The sequence below is a fragment of the Cervus canadensis genome, chromosome 11 (genome assembly GCF_019320065.1).
Source record: "Cervus canadensis isolate Bull #8, Minnesota chromosome 11, ASM1932006v1, whole genome shotgun sequence".
NCBI lineage: Eukaryota > Metazoa > Chordata > Mammalia > Artiodactyla > Cervidae > Cervus > Cervus canadensis.
Genome location: NC_057396.1, coordinates 48,876,323 through 48,901,998, shown reverse-complemented (window position 1 = coordinate 48,901,998; position 25,676 = coordinate 48,876,323). Strand labels below are relative to the sequence as shown.

Here is a 25,676-nt window from a genome sequence, read left to right as displayed (position 1 = left end):
AATTGAAGTTACTGAGTACCACCACCACTCAAAAAATGTGTATCCTTACTGGCCCTTATTACGTCTCAATGTGTATTATTGTCCTTTATATACTTATGTACTATTACAAAAGTCTCTTCAGTGGTCTTTTTACTTCTGATATCTTACTGCCCTTGATTTCCCTAGCCCATCCCAAATCATCCTCTCTGCCATTTCAGAGATAAAATCATTTTGTACCAAGAACTTGAAGAATGAGTGGTAGTTTGAAGGAAGAGAGCTGGATGGTACTTTGACCTCATTCTCCTCCTTCCCCTCCAGTCTTCTGCTGGGACTCCCTACTGGCCACAGGATCTGTTTGACATGTCAGGCTTCATGGCAGAAAGCAGGGTGGGGACGGGTGAAGAGTGCTCAGAAGGGGCAAACAGAAGATACAGCAGTGTTGAACCAGCGTTTGGGGCTCCTGGCTCATGAGTCTATGATCTTATATTTCTTTTTCTTCTTGTGTAGAGGGGAGACTCCAGGCACACCGAGCTCTGGTTTACTGGGGAAAGAATATTTTATACTAATCTAAGATTTTGACCCTTGCCAGCTAAGTGGGGAGTATTACCATTTACAGAAGCAGTGAAGAAGCCTAATTCATTAGTTTGGGACATAATTAAGTTTGAGGGATTTGTGGGTCAATCAAACAGCAGCAACCTGTAGGCAGTTGAATATGGAGATCTGTTGTTCAGGGGAGAAATTTGGGATCACTGTACATATTATGTTAGAGCATTTAAGAATATTTGGAAGTTCTTTATTTGGATGGGCAGCCCAGAAACAGTGTAGGTTAGAAAAAGAGGTCAAGAATGGATCCCTAGGGAATATCAACTTCAAATGAAGGGAGAAAGAAGAGAATCTGGAGTCAGGACAAAGACAGGAAGAGACTGATGTTACAAAACCAAAGGGGTAAGAGAGTTGCAAGGAGGGAAAGGTCAATTGTCAAAGAAAGTAAAGAACCCAGATCTGTCCTCTGATCATCAGACTCCTACATCCAGTTGCCAACCTGATATCCATTGGGATGCCTAACATGTCTCAAAATTAGTATCTCTAGAACAGAGGCCTTGATTCTCCCACAACCTGCCATATGCACACTCAAATGTATTCCTCCCCAAGTCTTACCCATCACTATAAATTCACACTACCACCCACCCAAGCAAAAACAAAAATTCATTCTTGATTACTCTCTTTCCTTCACTCCAGACATTTAATTTTCTAACAGAATTTGTAGACAAATTCTGCATCCAAAATCTATGTAGAATATGTTTACTTCTGCCCATGTCTTCTCCCTCCACGGTTCTAAACCGTTGTCTTTGTCTGAACAACATCATCCTAGCTGGCCTCTTCCCTGCTTCCATTGTTCTTCCCTGCAGTCCATTTTCCACCAAGCAGCCAGAGGATCTTTTAAAATATAAACAGGTCATGTTAGCTTTCCTGCTAAATCCAATCTCCTTACCTTGGGGCTTACAGGACTCTGCCTCCTGCCTGCCTCTTCCACTTCATTCCGTTCAGTCCTCTCCTGTGCTCACTGTGTCCCGGTCCCACTGCAGCTTCTTTCCATTCTCCCGGTTCCTCCAGTATACCAAACCCTTTCCTGCCCTGAGTCTTTTGTTTGTTCCTCTGCTTGAACTGCTCTTCGCCAAATCTCACAGACTTGCTTATTTTCATCCTTAAGTTTCCTGCCCAGATGTTGCTTCCTTGAAGAGACCTTCCCTGGCCACCTTATCTGAAATGGCTTCTCTCAATGATCTTCTCTTCATTTTATTTATTTTCTTCACAGAACTTATCACTATCTATAATTACATGCTTTCTTTATAATGAATTATCTTGTTTGTTTATTGACTTGTTTGATCCTCCTCCCCCGCTAATTCCCCAATATAAGCTCATGGGTGGTAGGACTTTGTTTTGATATTTATTGTTAGTAAACATACTTGTCACAGAGTAGACCCTCAAAGATTTATTTTTTCTTAAAGTATAAGCACAAGGTAAAAAGTATAAAAGTTAAACATTATAAAAAGTTAATAAAGAATATTTTTCCCACCTCTTTCCCTGAGCATCCCTTTTCAGAAGCAAATATTGTTTCTGGTTTTAGTTTCCTTCCAGAGGTAATCTATGCCTGTGTAATCATACGAGTAGTATTGGTCAGTCCCTCTTTTTTCCTTCATAAATGTCAGAGTATTATATATAGTGTTCTGCACCTTTTTTTTTTTCACACAACAGTGTGAAACAGTCTTAGAGATCATTCTCTACATCAGTCGGTCTATAAATAGGTTTGCCTCATTCATTTTTAAAAACCTATATGGATGAGTCCTAATTTATTTAACCAATCCCTATTGATAAACATTTTATTTTGTTTCTAATCTGCTACTGCTTACAAACAGTGCTACAATGAATGTTTTTCTATATACATCTTTGTTCGTATACACAAGTAGATTTATATTATCATTCTATAATGATAGAATAGTGGTTAAGAGTGTTATGGACTGGGTTTGAATCTTACCTCCACCACTCAGAAGCTTTGTAACCTAAGATAAATTACTTAATTTCTCTATGCTTTGGTTTCCCCATCTGTAAACTGAGAGTGATAATAGAACCAGTATTTTAGGGCAAGAGTTAGGATTAAGAGAAATCGTGCATGAAAAATGCTTGTATAGTATCTGGCTCTGATAAATACTCGAGAAATGTTGCCTGTTGTTTTTATCCTTATTCTCTGTAGCTGCACTGTCCAATCTGATAGCCAACAGCCACCTATGATTACCCAACACTTAAAGTATGACTAGTCTGAATTGAGATGTGCTGTAAATGTAAAATACACACCAGATTTCGAAGACTTAATACAAAAAAGGCCTGTGAAATATGTGGTTTACATTGTGGCTGGCATTATATTTCTATGGCCCTGCTGAGCTGTAGAATAAGTTTCTAGATGTGAAACTTCAGAGTCAAAGGAACTGTGAAATAAAGTTTGTCATTCTCTATTCAAGGTGGTTGTTCCAACTGCTGCTCTCACTGGCAACATAGGAGGGTCTTTATCCCACACCGTCCATTATTGTTTGTCAAACCTTTTCATCTTTGCCAGTCAGATATGTGGAAATGTTATCTTGAATCTGTACCTGTCTTGTGAGTGAGGTTGAGCGTCTTTTCATACATTTATAAGCTATTTGTGTTCCCTTTCCTGAAAAGTCTGTTAAAGGCTTTACTCATTTTTGTCTTTGGTAGTTGCTCTTTGCTCTTTTCCTTGTAGATTTGTGAAAACTCCAAAGTAGCGCTTAGTCATCTGTCTTTCAGGTATTTCTCCACATATTATTGTTTACCTTTTGACTATTTTTCCATGCATGTTATTATGGTATTTTTCTCCATCTGGAAAAATTATTTCGGCATTTCAGTGGTATGATATTTCACTTGTACATTACTTTAGAGAGCTTCAGTATTTTTGTAATTTTTGAGTCTCTTTATTCAAGAACAGAATGTATTCTTCCAAGACTTCTTTTAGACCCTTTAGTAACATTTTAAAGATTTTTTATCTTTCACATTTCTTTTTAAGTTTATTCCTGGGTTTATTTTTTTGCACAGATTTCTCTGTTACTGTATCAGGGAGGGATGCTTTCTGCTACAGGTTCAGAAAACCCATAAAAGTGGCTAAAGTTGATAGGAGTTAATTTTTCTCACAACAAAAAATCCAGAAGTATGTGGCAGCTGGTATGGTTCTATAGCTCAATGTTGTTGGACCTAGCATCCCTGCAGTTTTGTTTTGGCCTTTTCTTCAAGTGCTCATTGTATAAGGGGTGCTGTACCTCTAGGCATCACATTCACATACAAGGCAGGGAGAAAGGCAGGGAGAAAGGCCAAGATTATTTTTCTCATGTTAAATAAATTTTCATGGAGAGCTTTCAGGGCTCATGAACAGGATCTTGCTGGTTGCTTGGAATGTGGGAGCATCCGTTCAACTGGATTTTTGGTTTTGTTTTTTAAATTTCTGCAGGAACCTCAGGAGTTTCACCAACTGGGAGCAATTTTTATGTTACTGTAGACCTCAGATTTGAAATTTTTTAATCACCCAGAACTTAAGAAAAGAGACATGCTACCTTATCATCTTTCAGTAATAGTGGGCAGAGCTTTTTCTGTTCTATATTTCCACTAAGAAATAGTAGACTTTATTTGGTGTGACATAAATCTAGTTTAATTTATAGCTGAAAAATAAATTCTTCTTTATCATATAACAGAACCACTTTATAATGCTAAAATTTCATAGTATCAAGTTTTTTCCATGGTTTCTTAGATCTGCTTTAGTATATAGTTATAGATCTAAGATTATGATTGGATGCTATGATATATACATATTTTAACAATGTCATAATGGTGCCCTGATTATATTTTACTTGTATTGTTATTAAAATGTACTTCTAAATGAGAAAATAATACAGAATCATTTTGCTGAAAAGTCCGTATGGAATCATTACCATCAATATCCTTAGGTATTTATTAAGTTAGTCCAGTGTTGACATTTTCTGCTTGACTAATTTGGTGTGCTTCTTTGTAAAGTCAAATATCCCTATTGTAGCTAAGAAAACATATGGCCAACATTTCAAGTGCTTATAGCTGTGTTTACCTATCTTCTAGGTTTATTGGGAAAATGGTGCTCAGATCACATCTCCTCATGATAAAGAAATTCTGAAATGTATAGAAGAATGTGTGGAACCCTGGAATGGTTCTTGGAATGATAATTTAGTGGATACCAGCCCACTAAAGAGAGATCCTTTGCAGGACATTTGTAGGAGATACATGGATGATCTGAAAAAGATCTGTTTTTACAGGTATCCAAGAGGGAATGTAGGGTAATGTTACCTTACCATAAGATTAACAAATAACAGAAAAATAAGGATAAAAATATGTTGGCTATTCATTATAGTAAAATTATATGTAAATAATACAGTTCATAGTAGTCAAAAAGTAGAAATAACCCAAATATTCAAATATTCACCAATAGTTAAATGGCTAGAAATATATTTGTAGTATATCCATACAATGAAATATTATTCAGCAGTAAAAAAGAAGTACTGTTGCATACTACAACATGGATAAATTTTAAAAATAGGCTAAATGAAGGAAGTCAGTCACAAAGGACCACATATTATATGGTTGTATTGATATGAAATGTCTAGTGTAGACAAATCTATAGAGATAGAAACAGAAAGTATATTAGTGGTTGCCTATGGCTGGGAAAAATGGGAGGGTTAGGGTGTAGTGGCTTTGGGATATGGAGTTTTTTGGGGGGTAATTTGAATTTTCTAAAATTGATTATGGTAATGGTTGAACAACTCTGTGAATATAGTGAAAACCATTGAATTGTGTACTTTAGGATGAATTTGGAGTATATTGATGGGTTTCCCTGGTGTCTCAGATGGTAAAGAATTCACCTGTAATGCAAGAGACCTGGGATCAATCTCTAGGTCAGGAAGATTCCCTGGAGAAGGGAATGGCTACCCACTCCTGTATTCTTGCCTGGAGAATTCCATGGACAGGGGAGCCTGATAGGCTACAGTCCGTGGGGTCACAAAGAGTCAGACACGACTTAGCCACTAACACTTTTAAACTACTTTTTAACTACTACTAATTATCTCTTCATAAAGTTGTTAAAAATTATAACTCAATATATGTATTCACTGTATGTAAGGAAATTTCCTCTAAAATTTGACTTTTCCTTACCAATTTCCGTGTTCCTATAACTATGCCATAAATAGCTAACACTGTTTTCAGAAAACATTGTGGTTTGTTGAGTGTAGTTTTCCTATCCTGACAAAATAGATTTTAGCCTTTTCTCGAGATTATTTTAATTATACCACAAGTAATGAGTTTTATGACATTGATTGAATGATATTTTCCTTTACAGGGAATTAAACTCAAAGACGACCTTGAAATTTGTACATACATCTTTTCATGGAGTCGGACATGACTATGTACAATTGGCTTTCCAAGTATTTGGTTTTAAGCCTCCAATTCCAGTACCAGAACAAAAAGATCCTGATCCAGACTTTTCTACTGTTAAATGCCCAAATCCTGAAGAAGGAGAATCTGTGCTGGTATATTTTTTCAGTATTTAAATTATGATTTAGTATATTAAAGTTCATCAGGTGGATGGGACTCTGACAATTCAAAGATTACTTACAGAAGCAAAAACTACTTTAGCTTACATCTTTTAAATTATGTTAGAGCCATATATTCTGTTTTGTTTGAAATCTCTATGGTGGATTTCCCTACTTCCTAGTCTTATTTTAAATTTAGCCAAACTAGATTAGCAGATGCAAACTATTACATATGGAATGGATAAACAACAAGGTCCTGCTATATAGCACAGGGAACTGTATTCAATATCCTATGATAAACCATAGTGGAAAAGAATATGAAAAAGAATGAATATATATATGTGTACCTGAACCATTTTACTGTACAGCAGACATCAACACAACCTTGTAAATCAACTATACTTCTGTGAAATGACGTTAAAAAAAATTAGCCAAACTCTATTCCTTCCAAAACTCATTATCACTAATGTAGTGCCTACATTTAGGAAAATGAACATTGAATTTAACATCTTCAATGTAATTCAACTTTTTGGGTCACTATTTCAGGAACTTTCTTTGAGACTGGCAGAGAAAGAAAATGCCCGGATAGTGCTGGCTACAGATCCTGATGCAGACCGACTGGCAGTGGCAGAACTTCAGGAGAAGTAAGTAGAACCTGTTATTTGATTAAAATCTTAAACTTTGAAAAGCAGTTTTTGATTTTAAGTCTTGCAGGCTCATTGGAAATAATTTTTTAAAAAATGAAAAGAAATCTCCTGTAAGCCCACGATCCAGAGATAACCACCTAGGTTGATATTTTGACATTTCCTTCCTGTTTTCTTCATTCAAATATTCAAGATATATTTGTTTTTTTATAAAACTGTGGTCACCCCATATATATATTAATACTTTTGTGTCTTATTTTCCACATAATATTGTACTATGAGCATTTTTCTCTATCTTTAAATATTATTTAAAATATTAATTTTTAAACTAGTGTAGTATCTCAACAGATTGCTTTATGAATGTAATCATTTCCTAATCATGGTTCTTTGGGTTGTTGTGTATTTTTGCCATTATAATGTCATGAAAAATGTCCTTACATAAAAAGGACACCATATTATAACTTTTTTCTCTTCAAGTAAGAAAATACAAGTAACAGTGTCATAGCTTTTCAAAGTACATTGCTGCCATTCCTACCCTAAGCTCACCCTGATCAGTTAGAAAAGTAATAGTAAATGTTTTCTCAAAAATCCCATAGAGTCTTTTTTAGGTTTTCCTTTGTGAAGGATGGTAATTTGTAGGTCCTGGGGTCAAGAAGTTTTAACGAGAAGTTACAAAGATCTTGACTTGAATTTTCATTCTCTCTACAGTGGTGTTTGGAAAGTTTTCACAGGGAATGAGTTGGCAGCCTTGTTTGGGTGGTGGATGTTTGATTGCTGGAAGAAAAGTAAATCAAGAAATGCTGATGTGAAGAACATTTATATGTTAGCCACCACAGTCTCTTCCAAAATTTTGAAGGCAATTGCACTAAAAGAAGGATTTCACTTTGAGGTAAGAATAGGTAATATCTATGTGCTCCTTTTCTAAACCTATTTCTGTAAGCTAAAGCTATCTCCCCACCAAAGTTGACTTTTATTGATTTCATTTCTAATTCCCTCTTTTCAAATTCTGTTAACACTTCAATAAAAGATTAAGTCTTTTTGATAGTTTGGAGACCTTGAGCCAAATTCATCCTATATGTGAGTTTCTGAAACTAAGATAAACATTCTTACAAATTGCATTAATGCTTATTTTTCCATACAACAGTATCTGGCTTTCTTACCAAGAAAATCTGGCTCCCAGTGACCTCATAAATAACATAAACTCCACTCCAAAAAAACTGTAGGTGTCATGACCGCTTGTTTAGCCCCTTCAGGTTCAGTCTTAAGAAACTTTTAAATTAAAAAAAAAAAGAAAAGAAAAGAAACTTTAAGTAGTCTCCTAAGTTACAAATTAAGACCCAGTGATCTACATCCAAAAAACGTAATGATTCTCTCCCAGCACAGATCATTAACCTTTGTGAACCTCGGGCAGTTAAACTGACCCCTTTTATAGCTACTGGGACTAATGCCAATTAAGTTGCTTTTCCTCTGCCCACTTTGCCAAATATCAGTGAAAAAGTCACCTCTGGGTGTTTTTCTTGAGCCACAGTCAGGCTATAGGTCTTAACACTAATAGGCTAACTAAAAGAAAATGATACCTTTCTTAATGAAATAGAACTTTCAATCTCTGGCTTTCTAAATTACAAATAGCAAAATAGAGGAAATGGAAAATTCATTCAAACCTAAAATTCTGAATTACTATTGTTGTTGTTCAGTCACTCAGTCGTATCCAGCTCTTTGCGGCCCCATGCACTGCAGCACACCAGGCTTCTCTGTCCTTTATTATCTCCCAGAGTTTGCTCAGACTCATGTTCATTGAGTCAGTGATGCTGTCCAACCGTCTCATCCTCTATTGCCCCCTTTTCCCCCTGTTGTCAATCTTTCCCAGCATCAGGGTCTTTTCCTTGTAGCAAGAAAATGCATAATGAGCACAAAAGAGAAAAAACATGCTTCTAAAGACCAATATTAGATATGTGCTTTCTTGTTTTATTACAGGAAGTGGTGCTGCAGAGATTTGGGGCTTTTTTTTTTTTCTCAGTGAAGAGGTGGAGAAGTGAATGAGAAATCTTAAATTAGTAAGAGAACTCTAGAGTCACTGTGTATCACATACTGTTTCTACCTCTAAAGCAGTTCATGTCTTTAAAATGAACACTAGCTCATCAGATGAAAAGTTCAAATCTAATTATCAAAGAAGAACCTACTAACTTTCCTGATGGTTTTATTTGGGCCACGGTGTTATGGTAAAAGTATACTTGGTTCAAGTATATGTTGAAATAATGTTGAAAGTGCGTTGTTAAAAAGCTTTATGGCCTTTGGTTACTCAGAGGGACTACATTACAACCTTCATAGGCACTTTTACATTTAGTGCTTATAATGCAACTTAAAGAGCTGTTTCTGAGAAGTGATATTGAATCCTGGCTCTCTCATATGCAGGGTACTCTTGGGCAAATTTACTGAACCTTCTGAGCCTCTGTTTCAGTAACAGAGTTTTTGTGATCATTGAAAAAGATAATGATGTAAAGCAACTATTACAGTGCTTGGTAAATAGTGTATGATCATAATATATGTGTGGATTTATGGTACTTTGTGACTATATACATCACCACTTATTGGATTATATTTGGTGAATTGTATCACTATTACTATACTCGATAAATAGCAGGTCATCAGTCGTGGCAGTGTATATATCCATGCACTTTATGACTGTATGTTTACCACTATATAAATTTTTGTAGACTGAAGACTATAACAGAAAATCATTATTGAGGTGTTATGTGCATTTAGTGATGGACTTTTCTCTAATATATATTTTTTTTGAGACAGTCACTTAACTAGAGTGGCCTCTTCTGCATTTCAGGAAACATTACCAGGTTTTAAATGGATTGGAAGTAGGATAAAAGACCTCCTGGAAAATGGGAAAGAAGTCCTTTTTTCATTTGAAGAGTCTATAGGTATGTAGTAAATATTAAAATATTTGAAATATGAATGAGAGCACTTTTTTCAAATATAGTAATTCTGTAGAGAATTACTTGAATTCTCTACAAGTAAAAAATTCTCTACAAGTGAAAAATTACAGAATTTTTGTCATCTGGTTTTACATTTTGAGTTATAAAAACTATCAAGAACTCAGAAATGTGTAGATACATTTCTCATCAGAAAAAAAAAAACCCTTAAAGGTCCCTTACATATGTTCAGTATCAGTGGGTTTCCTTTATTACCAGGCTCTTAAATGCATTGATCCTTCTGAAGAAATATGAAACTACTGAAATTATACATAGGCTTATATTTTCCTCCTTTTTAAAGGTGTTTTTTAATTCTTAGGTTTTCTGTGTGGAACTTCAGTTTTGGATAAAGATGGTGTGAGTGCAGCCGTTGTTGTTGCTGAGATGGCATCGTACCTGGAAACCATGAACATAACATTGAAACAGCAACTCATTAACGTTTATGAAAAGTAAGTTCTACTATTTGGAATTTCATGCTCTAATTTCTTTGGTGCTACTTTTAACTTTATAAACTTGTTTTGAGGAATAGTCATTCCTTTTTAAAAAGTACTGATATTGTCCGCATGAAGAACTGCCACTATCTGCTTAACACAATAATAGGCTTATCTTTAATTTGTACTTTTCTAAAGAGTGACTTGAAATCTGATTTTAACACTTTAAATCTTTGTACAGATATGGTTATCATATTTCAAAAACTTCATATTTCTTATGTTATGATCCAACTACCATCAAAAGTATATTTGAAAGGCTTCGCAATTTTGATTCTCCAAAAGAATACCCAAAGTTTTGTGGGACATTTGCTATATTGCACGTACGAGATATTACCACTGGATATGACAGCAGCCAGCCTAATAAGAAATCAGTAAGTACCTATATTTTAAAGTTTTTAACAATTTGTAATAATTCATACTACAGTAAAATGGAAGGTCAAGCCTGTGAGTTTCTTAAAACTTAGGATCCTTGTTTTTCTCCAGAGCAGTTGTAAGTTCACTAACTGGATCTGACTCTCACCCATCCTGTCCTCATCACTCCCCAAGGGTATAGTATACCCTGAGGGTGGGGAATGGGAAGGAGGATGAGAGACAGGATGAGGAAGGAGGGTGGGAGGGAGGGAAAAAATGTGATAATGCTAAATAATGTTGAAAATTTTTTAAGTCTAAAAGCCTATAATTTCATCATATGATACTGCTTTTATGTGGAATCTAAAAAATTAAACAAATGAACTTATTTACAAACCAGAAACAGACTCACAGACATAGAAAACAAACTTTTGCTTACAAAAGGAGAAAAGGGATAGGGGATTAAGTAGGAGTTTGGAGTTAAAGGTGGCTCAGTTGGTAAAGAGTCCACCTGCAATGCTGGAGACCTGGATTCGATCCCTGGGTCAGGAAGATCCCCTAGAGAAGGAAATGGCAACCCACTCCAGTATTCTTGCCTGAAGAATTCCATGGACAGAGGAGCCTGCTGGGCTACAGTCCATGGGACTACAAAGAGTCAGACATGACTAAGTCACTAACTTTCTTTGGAGTTAAGATATACACACATTAAATAAATGACCAACATGGACCTACTTCATAGTATGAACTATACTCAATATCTTATATTAACTTATAATGGAAAAGAATCTAAAAAAGAATATATATATATATAGCTGTACACCTGAAACTAATACAACACTATAAATCAACTATATTTCAATTAAAATTTTAAAAATAGAATTAAATTTTTAAAAGATGAATGTTTTACTAATCATCATAGCACCTAAAAAAATAAATGAATAAATAAATAAATGCCTATAATTTCAAAGCTATGTGTCTTTCTAGTTTTAACTTCCCTTTCAGTCTTATTCCCTATGAATGTGTGGCTTCCTACGTGGCTCAGTGGTATCCCTTTTCAACCTTATTTCCTATACCTCCAGCCAAATGGAATAACTTACATATACTTCTTATATATATATACATTAAAAAATTATTTTTCTATTTTTGCTCAAGCTTTTTCCTTAGTCCACTTTTTCTTCCTACTGCTGCAGATTCATACTTTAGCCATTATTTAAGACTTCATGCAGATGTCACCTCCTCCATATACACTCCAGGTCTCATAATCAGATATCTTCCTCCTGAGGTTTCTTTATATATTGTGCCTTCCTCTGCTCACTTATCACTTTCTATGTCATGTTACCATTGTCTTGTGCATGGCAGATTCATTTCTAATAATACCTTTATGCCTCTCAAAGCTCTTGCCTACACAGTAGGTGCTCAACTAACATTTAAATGCCATAGATTGCTGATTATATTTATTTTGTTATTATTATGATTGTTATTATTAACCTAAATTTCCATGTATAATGGTCTGATATTGTCTCAAGAGTCTAGGAGCATAATATATTTTGGAAAATCTGCAGCCTCTTATGTAGAATACTACCCATATTCCCTTTGTGTATTTTCATCTGGTCAACCAAAATTGGTTCTTCGTTGTTGTTATTCTGTCTGTATGCACGTATGTTTTTCTGTGTTTATAAACTACTTGAAAAGAAGAACCAAATGTTTTGCTTCTTTTTATTTCTCTAGTGTTGCTATGGTTAGAATAGCTCTTGGTATGATGCTTTTCCCCTCTTGACTCCCTTTAAAGTTTATGATATTTGTTATTCCAAGTGCTTTCCTATCTATTCTCCACTGATGCTTACAACAGATTTTGTAAGGCTTGTAGTATGGATATTTGTTAATCCCCTGGGGTCACATAGTGACTGTCAAAGACTTCCTGAGTTCTTTCTTCTCCAGCTTCAGATTGACATTCATCTGTGTGTTCAACAGGCATTTATCACAACCCTTCTGTGCTACACCGAGAAGACAGTAATGACAAAGACACTGTAGGAGGCTAGTAGGGAAACAGTCAAGTAAATTGATTACAAAATGATTAGGGGGTGCCTAAGAGTGCCATGAAAGAACATAGGAAAGACCCTTACTCAGATTTGAGGGGCTCATGCAGGACTCTGCAGAGGACTTTGTGAGCTGAGTTCTAGAGTTTGGGTAGGAGTTATCCAGATGTAGGAGGAACAGAGAATGTTTGAGGCAAAGGGAGCAGTAAGCGCTACGTCTGGAGGTGAGAAGTCATGTTTTCTTTCAAGGAACCGCATGTAGTTCTCTACAGCAGTAGTACGGGGTGCAAGGAAGGATGGCGTGTACGGTGAGTGGGTTAGAGAGGGGTGAGAAGATCAATTAGTACGCCGTTTCAGTAACGGAGATGAGAGATGACAGGAGCCTGAATGTAACATGGTAGCAGTAGTGAAGGAGAGAGCCTGACGAAGTTGAGTTAAATACAGGGTAGAATAACCAGGACTTGCTAGTTGGTGGTTGGTGAGTGGAACAGAGGGAAGGAAGGTTTCTGTCTTGAGCAGCTCGTAGTACCACTCACGGAGAGGACCAGGCTCAGGACCCCTGAGGAAAGGCTCCACCGTCAACTCCTCCACCCCAGTACAACCCCCATGGTTCCCTCGAGATCCCGTCACAGATTTGTGAAGATTTGTGGTGCAGGAAGAGTACCTGTGTTAATCTATATGTTGATGTCAGTAAAACTTCATTCTTGTTTAATTTTTAGGTAATTATATATATTTGCACCCCAGTGGATTTATTTTGCCTGCCCTCTAGGATGTGTGCACTCTGCTTTGGAGACTGTTGAAAAACTATCTGTGAAAGTGTCTTGAAATTGTAAAGCACTTTGCAAAAGGAGAGGTAGTTTGGACTTTGGGAGAGATAGGCCAGGTTTCAACTTCTTGCTCTGCCACTTAGCTGATTACCTTGAACAGGTCGTTTACCCTCTTTGAACCTTGTCTGTAAATTGTCAGTAATATTTACTTTGTAGGATTATTGTTGAGGCCTGGAGATCATGTGTATAAGGTATATAATCCAATGCTTCTATAATTATAAATAGTAAATGATACAGTTATGAATTATTATGAATGTAATCTTTTGTATTTTAAAGTTCTTTAAAATATTTAAAAAATTTTAATCGCAGTAAAAAAAAAAAAAAAATGCAGGGGCTTCCCAGGTAGCTCAGTAGTAAAGAATCTGCTGCCAGTGCAGGAGCCACAGGAGACGTAGGTTTGATCCCTGAGTCAGGAAGATCCCCTGGAGGAGGAAATGGCAACCCACGCCAGTGTTCTTGCCTGGATAACGTCATGGACAGAGGAGCCTAGCAGGCTACAGTCCGTAGGGTTGCCAAGAGCTGGAAACTACTGAATGACTGAGCATGCAAACAAAAATAACAAACACATAAAATTATCATCTTAACCATTTTTAAGAGTTCAGTAATGTTAATAATCACATTGTTGTGTAACAGATCTCCAGAACTACTTCATCTTGCTAAACTGAAACTCTATACCCATTAAATAAGTCTCCATTTCCCCCTCCCCCTAACCCTTGGCAACTGCCTTGTTACTTTCTCTTTCTATGAGTTTTACTGCTTTACACACCTCATATAAGTGAAATGTATTTTACAACTCTTGAAAATGAGAAAGGTACCAAGTGTAACTGAACCTTTGTTGCAATTCTGCCTAGGTGCTGCCTGTAAGTAAAAGCAGCCAAATGATTACATTTACTTTTCAAAATGGCTGTGTCGCTACTCTTCGGACTAGTGGAACAGAACCAAAGATAAAGTATTATGCAGAGATGTGCGCATCACCTGACCAGAGGTAGGAATCAACTTTTAAAATATTATGTATGTCTAAAAGCTTTCTTGATTTCAGAACTGATTTCACTTTGCTGTGCCACAGAAGCTAACACAACATTGTATAGCAATGACTCCAGTAAACATTAACTAAAAAATGCTTTATTAAGAGATGTAATTCACATACCCAATAGCTCACCCATTTAAAGTGCACAGTACAGTGGTTTTTAGTATATTCAGAGTTGTGGAAACATCACTGTAGTCGATTTTAGAACATTTTCATCACATCAGAAAGAAAGCCCCTTCCAGTGAGCCGTCACTCCCTTTTCTCCTTCTTCCCAGCCCTAGGCAACCACCAGTCTACTACTAGTCACTATAGATTTTCTTATTCTGGACATTTCATATAAATGGAATCACATAATATGTGGTCCTTTGTGACTGGCATCTTTTATTTAGCATAATGTTTTCAAGTTTCATCCATGTTAGCATGAATCAGTACCTTATTCCTTTTTTAGAAATTTTGTTTTCATGGCCCAGTGATATGCCACTGTATAGATACACCATATTTTTAATCTGTTTATTAGAGGAGGGACATTTAGGTTATTTCCATATTTTGGCTGTTATGAATAATGGTGGTCTGAATGTTTGTGGTCAAGTTTCTGGGTGGTCATATATTTTCTTTTAACTTGGGTATATATCATACTTACATAAGGAAAACTGCCGGGCCATATGGTAGTTCTATGTTTAACTTTTTGAGGAACTGCCAGACTCTTTTCCAAAAAAACTGCATTATTTGGGAACTGAATCTTAATTTTTTAGTGAATTTATATTCCTGGGAAGACTCTTTAAAGCTTGAACTATTTAGGCTAAGCATAAAGAAATGATCAACAAATAATTTATTCATTGCTAAATATTCATTTTCTATATTTAATATGATTTGATTTAATATGCTGAATTAATATCCTTTTAAGAGAGTATAAATTGTGATAACTTGACTTTAATAACGTTTAGAGGGTATTTAAACTTATGAGTAGTATCTCCTATAATGTTGTCATTGGTCAATACCTATTGGGGAAGGAGATTTTTTTTGGAATTACCTTCAGAGCAGTGTACATTAATTACTTAGTATTTCTCTAAACCTTTGTGTTTAAGAGTAGATTTTATTTCCTTTGTGGGGAGAAAATGACCTCCTGAAGTCATTCAGAGCAGAGTTTAAAGTAAATCAAGTTTAAAAAGAAAAAAAAGTAAAGCAAATTGAACAGTGCTATCTTTGGTTTGAAATGAAGGGCGATTATTAACGTAATAAAAATTAAATTTGTTGTGTAGCTTGTAAAATGACTGTGAAGGCAGTTTTAAGGAGGCTTCTGAAAAGAGAGATTTTTGGGGTAATGGCAGCTCTTCAGGTGATGACAGAAGGGAATACTTGGTATTTTTTTAAACATCTTACATTTTTACTTACATCTTTACTTACATCTTTACTTCCTAAAAGATATGCTGTATCATCCCATAATAATGTATAAGAGGTATGCATCAAAGTATTTCAGGAAGCCAGTTTATCTTAATACCTGGTATTGGTGTTCTGAGCCATTTAAATTGCCTGCTTTAGGAGCAGTCTTTAGATGTACTCAAACTCATCCATGTTTCATGTACCAAGGACCTCCTTTTAATGCAGTTCAATTTCAGTTTGTGAGAATGGTGTTTTCTGTGAGTGTGATTCCCCTCTTTCCACTTTTGGTCTTGTTTTGTTTTACCCAAGTGAATTTCTCTCTTGTTTACCAGTTACTTAATTATCCCATAAAGTATATGCACTCTTAAAAAGTTACAACAATTTAAGCACATTTTAAGGCTATGGAAATAAAGGATTTCAAAACTCTTAACCTTTTTCTTCAGTGACACTGCCTTACTAGAAGAGGAATTGAAGAAACTGATTGATGCTTTGATTGAGAATTTTCTTGAGCCCGGTAAAAATGGACTGACCTGGCGTTCTGTTTAGCATTCACCAGAACATCGTTGCTTTGCCCCGGTCCATGGAGCAGAGCAACCAAGAACTCCACGCATTGTACTCGTGTTAGCATTCTCTCTGTGTGTCATCTGGCCAAGTATCTTTTTCCTTTATTTTCTTTCTTTTTGGTTGGCTAGCTAAACAAACTGTATAAATATGAAATGAAATGGCTGGAAAGAAATCATTCAGATTTTTTCATAATCCTGAACAAAAGTCATTACATTAAAAGTATTATGGTAACACGTCATTCTTCCTTCAACAGAAACGAAATACAAATGTGCGTTTTCTTATTAAAGTGTGATTAAGCTTAGTTATACATTCTTGTGATTGTGTATAGCACAGTTTTTCTTAAAGGAAGATAAATGTTGTATAATTGTAGAGTTAGTTAAGGAGATGAATCCATAAGATTGGCAAGAAAGTGACACTGCTCCCAGAATACTGTGGAAAAGTGCCATTGTTACATCGCAGGTATTAACTTACAAATGAGAGTATCTGAAATAGGATATTTAGCATTTCTAGGTTAGAACAGGTGTTACAATTTGTGGTTTCAGCACCTCTGTTTCAGATGCTCTTGGTGCAGTGTAAATTTATTGTATTTATTTAAAATTCTAACATTTATCGAACATAAAACAATAGTGGCAACATTCCTAGTGGCTTGGTTCTTTCTCAGTGCCTGTTCAAGGCATGGTTTGAATTGAAATAGTGTTCTTCCACTGAGTATAATTTAACCAGTTAATTTGCAGACAGTTAAAGAAAGTCTTCCAAACTATATAGTTATTTCTCCTCTAAAAATAGATTGTTGATTTAAAAATCTTATGAATGTAAGTAAAAATCTTAATAAAAACAGGCTCAATATAACTAGCTAAGGATCTTCATGTTAGAATTGTGTTGGTTATCACAGCCTCTAAGTAAAGAAAACTACTGGAACTAAGAAAGGAGCTGTGAATTTTTAATTTAAAAGTCTGACATTGAAGTTACATTTTTACAAGAATATTTGTTTCTTTATCACATGAAGTAGTGCTCATTTTACTAAGAAATAAAACATCAAGATTTTAGATCTTACAAAACAAGCTACATGTTTTAAAACTAAAGTCCAGTTTATCCTAACATCTTGCTGACTTCTGTAGAGTTTTTTATCATGAGTACTATTTATCTCTTTTAGTGGGGGAAAATTTTTTGGGAGGGGAATGTCACTTTTGGTTGATTCTGCATCTCTAAAAAAGAGTTAATAGAGAAGTGTTGTTTAATCTTCTTAAAGTGTATTCTGTCCTGTATTGCTCACAGAGTACTTAGCACACGTGATATAGTTGAGTTAACAATCATGGGGCCTTGGATGTACATAATTATACTAAACAAATTGCCTGTGGGAGATAACTGGTATGAGAGAATTTATTTCCTAGAAAAATAATAATATAAAATTAGGCTAGAATATTTATTGAATCAAGATTTGATTTATTGCAGTTATCAGCTAATATTTGGCTGACTCCAGATAATCCAAATGTGATTTTCAAATTACTGTATTGCCACTATTGTTCATTTGTTCCTTCCTTACTTTCTTATAGCTGAATCTTGTGTGACTGTAGATAATAGAGCTAAATGTAGAGTACTATTCCTGAATGAGTCTGTTTCCAAAGGCTTTGCACTAAAGAAGAAATGTGTAGAATGTTTTGCTTTATTTGCTTTTAGGAATGTAGATTGTCATTTAGGAAATGGCCTATATTCTACAAAGTGGTATGAACAATGCTATATATATATATATATATATATGAAAAATGATGTATATTCTGTTTTAGTATCTGTGTTTCAGTGACTGAAGAACAAAGTGGAGCTAAAATGATACAATAGCTCATTCATAATCACTAAAGCCATGCTTGTCATTCTATTATAAAGAGAACAGTTTTGAATGCAACAATATAATGCAACAGGAGTCATCTTAATCAAGGTGAAAAGTCATTAAGGCTTGGATTCTTATGTCAAAAATTTAAATATCGAAAGTTAAAATTAAAATTTTACAAATGTTCTCAAAGAGTATAGATTGAAGGAATTATTTGATTCTAGCCAAGCTCCTGAGCATGATATTTAACAAGAGCTTGACATGGTAGGTGTATACGTGTCTAACAAAATAAATTCAGTGGCCCAAGACAACCAAGAAAAATAGAAGTACTGGCCAGTAGGGCTGAGCCTTAGGATCTACATTATCTTTTTCTTTATGAACAGTATCATGGAAATGAATGCCTTCTCATTAAGTGTGTAGATCAAAACTGATATTTTCTAGAGCTTTGGGGAAAAGAAGAGAATTAATCAGGCAAGATTAAAGCACTGGAAATAAACAGTAGAAATAAACAATAGAAAAGTCAGTAAAGTGGCAGAGAAAATGCTTCATGTGAAGAGCAAATTTACCACCTGAAAGGTGGGAAATGAACTGGCTGTGGGCAAGTTGTTTACTTGTTATGATGAGCAGATAGTGATGCTTTTGTCTCCTTTTATTAGTGACTGCTAAGAAGCAGCCAAGGAGGCCTTTGAGGAGTTAAGAAAAAGTACCCTTCATAGGATTCAGTTCCTGTTAGGATGTTGTGTTTTTGGATCACATGGAAACTGGAGAGGGGAGAATATAACAGAAATAAAAAGGAATGAAATATAGATTGATAAATAAGACCTATAAGAAAAAGCACAAAAGATTAAGATCATTTAACTCTGGAGGGGAGGATAGTTTAGTAACTCTTGAGTTATTATTTAAATCTTTTATTGAAGAACTCAAGAAGTAATATGAAAGACTGCTCTCCATCTCCAGCAGGGACAGTATAAGAGGGAATAAGGATTTTTTTTAATACAATTAAACATTTTAGTATTATGGCATATGCTAAAAAGCTGTTTAGCAATTTTTTAAAGTTCCTTCATTGAAATCTCAGGTTGGAACAAAGATGATACTATAAAGAGCATTGAAAGTAACATTTGAGTTTCACTTCACATCGGAAGAATTTAGCTCACAGGATAGTTTTTGTATATGTTGAGTAGTAGATGCATGAGTTCAGTCTTTATTCACTGTATAAAGACCTGCTTAATTAAACCTGTAAATTAAGTGCAACTTGAACACAATTCCGTTCATCTTGAAGAATGTATAGGATATTTGAGGAGTTTGTGTTAAATATAAATTATTATTACTTGGATGTTGTAACTTCAGCAGACAGAAAGGTTCTAAGAGAGTGGATGCTTTGGAATATCTATATAGGGAATAGACCTCCTATTTCTCAAGCAAGTTGCTTCTGGAATTGATGCAACAAAGATACTAGCTGAAGTTTAATGGAGAAATTGTTCTACAAACTGCTGCTGTTGGTGTTTCTCTCAGATGTTTTCCATTGATGTTTGTGATGCTTGAAAAATCCAAATTCAGCTTGGATAAATGTGTTTTATGCCTTTTTCTCTCTACCTCCCTCTTTCCCTAGGTGCCCTTCCACATTCTGTTACTGTGAAAAACTGTTGCCCTGTTACCTCACTTATAAGAAATCTTAACTGTATTCATTCAGAATGCTTTAAACTTATTCCTAAGCTGTTTTTGTTTATGGACTTTTGGTTATTTTGTTATTACTGTGAGAATATTTAAGACATTGTAAGAAGTAATTTTAAATCTATTGCATAATCTTTTTTGGTCTGCTTGGATACTACTGTATTTTAATTTATTACGGCCTTTTACAATTCACTTGTTTTCTGAGATTGTTCTAGAAACGGATGAAGAAAGACTCATACTAACCAAAATCAATGGTCAATTGATCTGGCATTTTATTTCAGGTTTCCTTGTACTTTGGGCATCGAAAGCACAAGATCTGAGGAAATAATTTTTTTTTTTACATTTGTCCCTCAAACCATCTTACCATAAACCATAAGGAGTCTAAGTGGAAAGGAAGGAATATCTCATTGTTGGACTCTACACAGCCTAAATTTACTCCTAGTTGGAAACAAAGTTAGTGTTTTCTGTTGGTTACTTTAAAATATTCACCATACTATTGAATTCATTAAGACATATCTTCTCTTTGTTAATTCAAGACTGTGTACTTAAAAAAGAGAGCATAGAAGAATGACTGAAGTGACCAAGATAAGGGCAAAGTGGCATATCTTTAAAGTTTGCTTCTCGAATTTTTCCACCAGCATAATCCTAAAGCAGAGGAGCATGAATGTTTTGGGGGAAGGGGCCTGAGAGCAAAATCAGAAGCAGCCTGCACTCGGAATTTCGTGTTTGGATTGAAAATGTGATTTTTGCATTCTCCGTAATAAAACTGTTTTAGTGAAAAATGATACCTTCAGTCTTTGTGGAAATTGATGCCACCAGAAAGAGGCACCGTGTTTATCGTATGGGCTCTCAGTTTTGTCCCCCATCCCCTGCCTCAATTGCTATATACCCCTGAGGGGACACACACTGACTCTAGTGTGACAAATATACATAGGACGTACATAAAATATTCCCTTTAGAAGGTGACCTTTGAAGGTGTTAATGCCAAATTGAAGTGACCTGAAACAGTTTTAGTAGCACCGAACCTTATAATATAATCCAAGGCGTTTACCAGTTTGTTCTCCTTAATTATTAGCATCCCTTGACTATGAAGGAGCACCTGACTCTCAGCTCCCTGAGAGCAGGGATCCTGGTTTATTATTTTTCATATCCACACCACCCACCACCTGTTATAGAGTACTTAGTTGGTGAAAATAGGAATTATGGAATTTTATTCTAAAGAAACAAATAGTTTAGGCAATCAAAAACATTACTTTTCTGATTCAGCTTTTAAAACAGTTCTCAATACTGATATGTACACTAAGTAATGTTTATTAAGCATGCACACTCTTAAATACTGTTTCTTTGGAGAGAGCAGAGCATATTCCTATTTTGGAATTGTATGTAATGCCTACTCTTTTACACTCAAAGCAAGATGTCAGCCAAGAAGGTTAAGAAAGTGTCTGTGTTAGTGCTGTTATAAGCCTACTAATGCTGCCTTCCAAGTGAGTCACAACGAATTGGATACTGTTTGATAAATTTTTGTCCAGTGTATGATTCATCATATATCTGAAGAGAGCCACCCAAACAAGATTTGCACCTGTATGTGATGAGGGCTTGTGTTATAGGCTGAAACAAACTCTCTGTATATGTCATTGAATATGCCAGATAAAATATATGCAGTTAAGAGTTAATTATTTTTCTGTATACCAGTAGTTCAAAATTGTACCCTTGTTTTAATAGTTTCTGTCAACATCTTCTCATTTTTCCTTACAGACTACCAGGGTGTATCGTAAATACTGCCTATGAGAATTTGCACTTTAAGTATTTGTGTGCGTGGCTTTAGCCAAATGAAGTGTTATCAGTAATAAACAGGTCTCTTCATAGGCATAAGTTTCTGTGTAATTTTTATTATCTTAGATATTACGTAGTTTATAAAGTTTGCTATCCAAACTGAACATGTTTTTGAAATATATTCATGATATACCCTAGAAACTACTTTGACCCTAAATGAGTAGTATAGCTCATTACTCAGTAAATATTTGGCTGGTTAGCCAAAAGTCCCAGAAGAAAGAACTAATACTAAATCTTTTTCCTTATTTTCACCTTCTCTCCTTTAATTGACCTAATTTGTCTGCCCATGCTAGCATCAACATAATAAAAAGTTAACGGTTTGGAAATCCCTCAAAGAAGTAACTATGTATCTGTGATAGAGTGGTGGTCATGCAGTTAGTTTCCAGGGTTGTTAGGATTTTGGGGTCCTGGTCTCCACTGCCTGCTTCCTGTGATCAGGTTCAAAGGTAAGATGAGTGAGAGTAACATTCTACAAGATCATTTTATCACCTTCCTTGTATATTCTGAAAACCATGCTAACCCCAGGCTTACCTTTTCCTCTATTTTATTGTTGTTTAAGCACGTAAACAATACAGCAAATTTAAGTAGTATTATTACCTGTCTTTGTAGTCTCCACAAGCATAGCCTTTTCACTACATTGCTATTGCCTAGAACAGTGCATGGCACATAGAAGGTATCCAGTAATATTTACTGGTTGAATGAACCCATCTCACATTTCTGCATGCAGAAGAAAAGCCCTGAATTCTGCTTTGATTCCACACATTGCACAGGGTTGCATGTGATGAGAAATATGCAGCCGTGATTCTACCCCCTTTAGAGATTTACAAACCCATTAATCAATATCTCATTCAGGCAACACCTACTTCTCACTACCTCAGGGTCATCTCTGCCCATGTCCTGTTGAAATCTCAAGCTAAGCATTTTCTTTCCACTTTCCTGGCCCCATATTTTCCTGGCTTGAAACCTCCAAGTCATCTTTGATTTATGCCACAGGATATGCACTAATGGACAAGTTTTTTTTTTTAATTGGAGTACTATATTAGTTGATTCACAATGTTGTTAGTTTCTGGTATGCAGCAAAGTGATTCAGATGTGCATGTGTATTTGTATATATGTGTGTGTGTGTATTTTCTTTTTATGTTCTTTTCCACTATGGTTTATCACAAGATGTTGAATATAGTGCCCTGTGCTGTACAGTAGGCCCTCGTTGTTTATCTGTTTTATACATTGTATTTGCTAATCCCAAACTCCTAATTTATCCCTTCCCTCACCCCTCTTCCCCTTTGGTAGCCAATTAGTTTGTTCTCTATGTCTGTGAACCAGTTTCCATTTTTATAAATCAGTTCATTTGCATCATTTTTTAGATTCCACATAGAAGTGATATTATGTGATATTTGCCTTTGACTTCACTTAGTGTGATAATCTCTAGGTCCATCTACGTTGCTCCAAATGGCATTTCATCCTTTTTAATGGCTGAGTAATATTCCATTTTATATACATATCACATCTTCCATGGATATTTAGGTTGTTCCCATGCCTTGGCCATTGTAAATCATGCTGCTATGAACGTTAGGGTGCATGTATCTTTTTTAATTAGTTTTCTCCGGATATATGCACAGAAGTAGGATTGCTGAATCACATGGCAACCCTATTTTTAGTTTTTTGAGAAACCTCCAGACTGTTTTCCATAATGATTGCACCAATTTACATTCCCATCAACAGTGTAGGAGGTTCCTTTTTCTCCACACCCACTCCAGCATTTATTATTTGTAGACTTTTTGAGGATGACTGTTTTGACCAGTGTGGGGTAATACTTCATTGTAGTTTTGATTTGTATTTCTCTAATAATTAGCAATGGAGAGCATATTTTCTTGTGCCTATTGGCCACCTGTGTTTGACAAGTTCTTTAACAGCCTCTGAAGGTAAGGACAAGTCCATTGGCCTGAGACCCACCTAAAACAGGGACCAAGAAGCTAATTTAACCTGAGATAGCAATAGGACTGTTATCATCCCCAAGGGAGAATTCATGTATATTTAGATGGAGATGTTTTAGAGGAGGGATTATAATAAAAAGGCTTCCCTGATAGCTCAGTTGGTAAAGAATCCGCCTACAATGCAGGAGACCCTGGTTGAATTCCTGGGTTGGGAAGATCTGCTGGAGAAGGGATAGGCTACCCACTCCAGTATTTTTGGGCTTCCCTTGTGGCTCAGCTGGTAAAGAATCCACCTGCAATGCAAGAGACCTGGGTTCGATCCCTAGGTTGGGAAGATCCCCTGGAGAAGGGAAAGGCTACCCATTCCAGTATTCTGGTCTGGAGAATTCCATGGACTGTATAGTCCATAGGGTCACAAAGAGTCAGACACAGCTGAGTGACTTTCACTATAATAAAAATGTTTATTTATTCTCCATCTTTCCTCTCTTGTCTTCCCCAAACTAGCACTTCTTCATTCCTGTTAGTGATATGACCGTTCTCCTGTTTATCTTTATTTCCCTCTCTTTACCTCTGGTTCTAATCATTAAATAGACCAGTCTTACATGTGATTTGCTTTAGATTATGTCTTTGACCCTTATTCTCTCTGCTTCATTCATTCATTTTATAAATATTTGTTGACCCAGAAATCTGTAGGAACCAAGGGCAGTGCAGAAGGCTAAGAAGTAGGAAAAAAGACACAGCAATCATGTTACTGCTAGAACAGCAGGTTCAAAACACTGTTCCCACTGCCCCACACCACCAGATCACCTGTATTTATTTTTGATGTCTTTGAATTCAAAGTATCCGAAGAGAAGGCCTCAGGGGCCTGGACTCTTGTCACATGCCTGCCTCCTGGCTGAAACTAGATCCTGGTAATGGAAGGATTTGACCCCTAGCTTTCTTCTGAATGGTAGCAGGAGACAGCGAGCTGCAGTTACCCTTCCATCAAGACACAGTGGCAGGAGGTTAACTCACCAGTTGAAAGTTGTGGTGCAGACCAAAGGTGGCAGTTGACTACAGTGCCAGACAGAGTATTGGAGGACAAGGAAAAGCTCCGGCACAGGGAGAGGAGGGACATCTTGAGCACAGAACACAGCACAAGCATGCGCAGAACCACGCGCACGTCAGTACCGCCATGTTGGGAGCAGGGATGTGAGCGGGGATTGGGGAGAGGGCCCCGCGTGCTGTGCTGCAGAACTTAGACTTCAGTCAGTAAATAATGAGAGCCATGGCGGGGCTTAAGCAGAAAGTCTCCAAGAGATGATGGTGGGGGCGGGGAAAGTATGAGAGAATCCACCACTGGAAAGAACCTTGAAGGTCATCTTATCCAATCTCGTCATTTTCTACCATATGACTACCAAATGGGATAAAGATTTGAACTTCTCCTGTGACAACTTGCCAAGACAAGTTATTCTCTTTGAAAGAAAGACTAGTAGAGAGTTTTTATTATGTTCAGCTGAAATCTGCCTCCCACAGCTTCTATTCTTTGGTTGCACTTGGAAACTCAATGTTATCCAAAAATCTGTTTCCTTGTCATTTGAAGGCTTTTCCCCTCAGTCTGAATATGCGTAATTCAGTAACTATTCCATGTGTGACCTGATTTTTAGATCCCCTTCACCTTCCTAATCACCCCATAGACAATTTCCTGAGAGCTGGGTCCAACATTAATATAATACCATATGGACTCTAGCCTGCCAGGCTCCTCTGTCCATGGAATTCTCCAAGCAAGAATACTTGAATGGGTACCATTCCCTTGTCCAGGGGATCTTCCAGACTGAGAGATCAAACCGGGTCACCTGTGCAGACAGATTCTTTACCGTCTGAGCCATCAGGGAAGCCCCCATAATACTATCTATATATATATGTATATATTTAATATATAAAATTCATAAATATATACTATAAAAATATAATTATATTAAATATATTTATATTTTAATATAAATTTTGTTTTGTTTATATAAAATATAAATTTTATGAT

The 25,676-nt window shown here is 36.0% G+C and overlaps 1 protein-coding gene across 1 annotated transcript in view; it reads left to right on the top strand.

Annotated features, from left to right (window-relative positions):
- The window catches only part of PGM2L1 (phosphoglucomutase 2 like 1), a 60,009-nt gene extending 38,255 nt beyond the window's left edge, over positions 1-21,754 (top strand). Inside the window, exons 6-14 of the mRNA XM_043481672.1 lie at positions 4,633-4,826; positions 5,903-6,092; positions 6,642-6,739; positions 7,448-7,628; positions 9,576-9,669; positions 10,040-10,169; positions 10,393-10,582; positions 14,274-14,407; positions 16,273-21,754. Coding sequence (XP_043337607.1) covers positions 4,633-4,826; positions 5,903-6,092; positions 6,642-6,739; positions 7,448-7,628; positions 9,576-9,669; positions 10,040-10,169; positions 10,393-10,582; positions 14,274-14,407; positions 16,273-16,375 — 1,314 coding nt within the window. The 3' untranslated portion in view covers positions 16,376-21,754. The remainder of the gene's footprint in view (positions 1-4,632; positions 4,827-5,902; positions 6,093-6,641; positions 6,740-7,447; positions 7,629-9,575; positions 9,670-10,039; positions 10,170-10,392; positions 10,583-14,273; positions 14,408-16,272) is intronic.
- Positions 21,755-25,676: the final 3,922 nt, after the last annotated feature.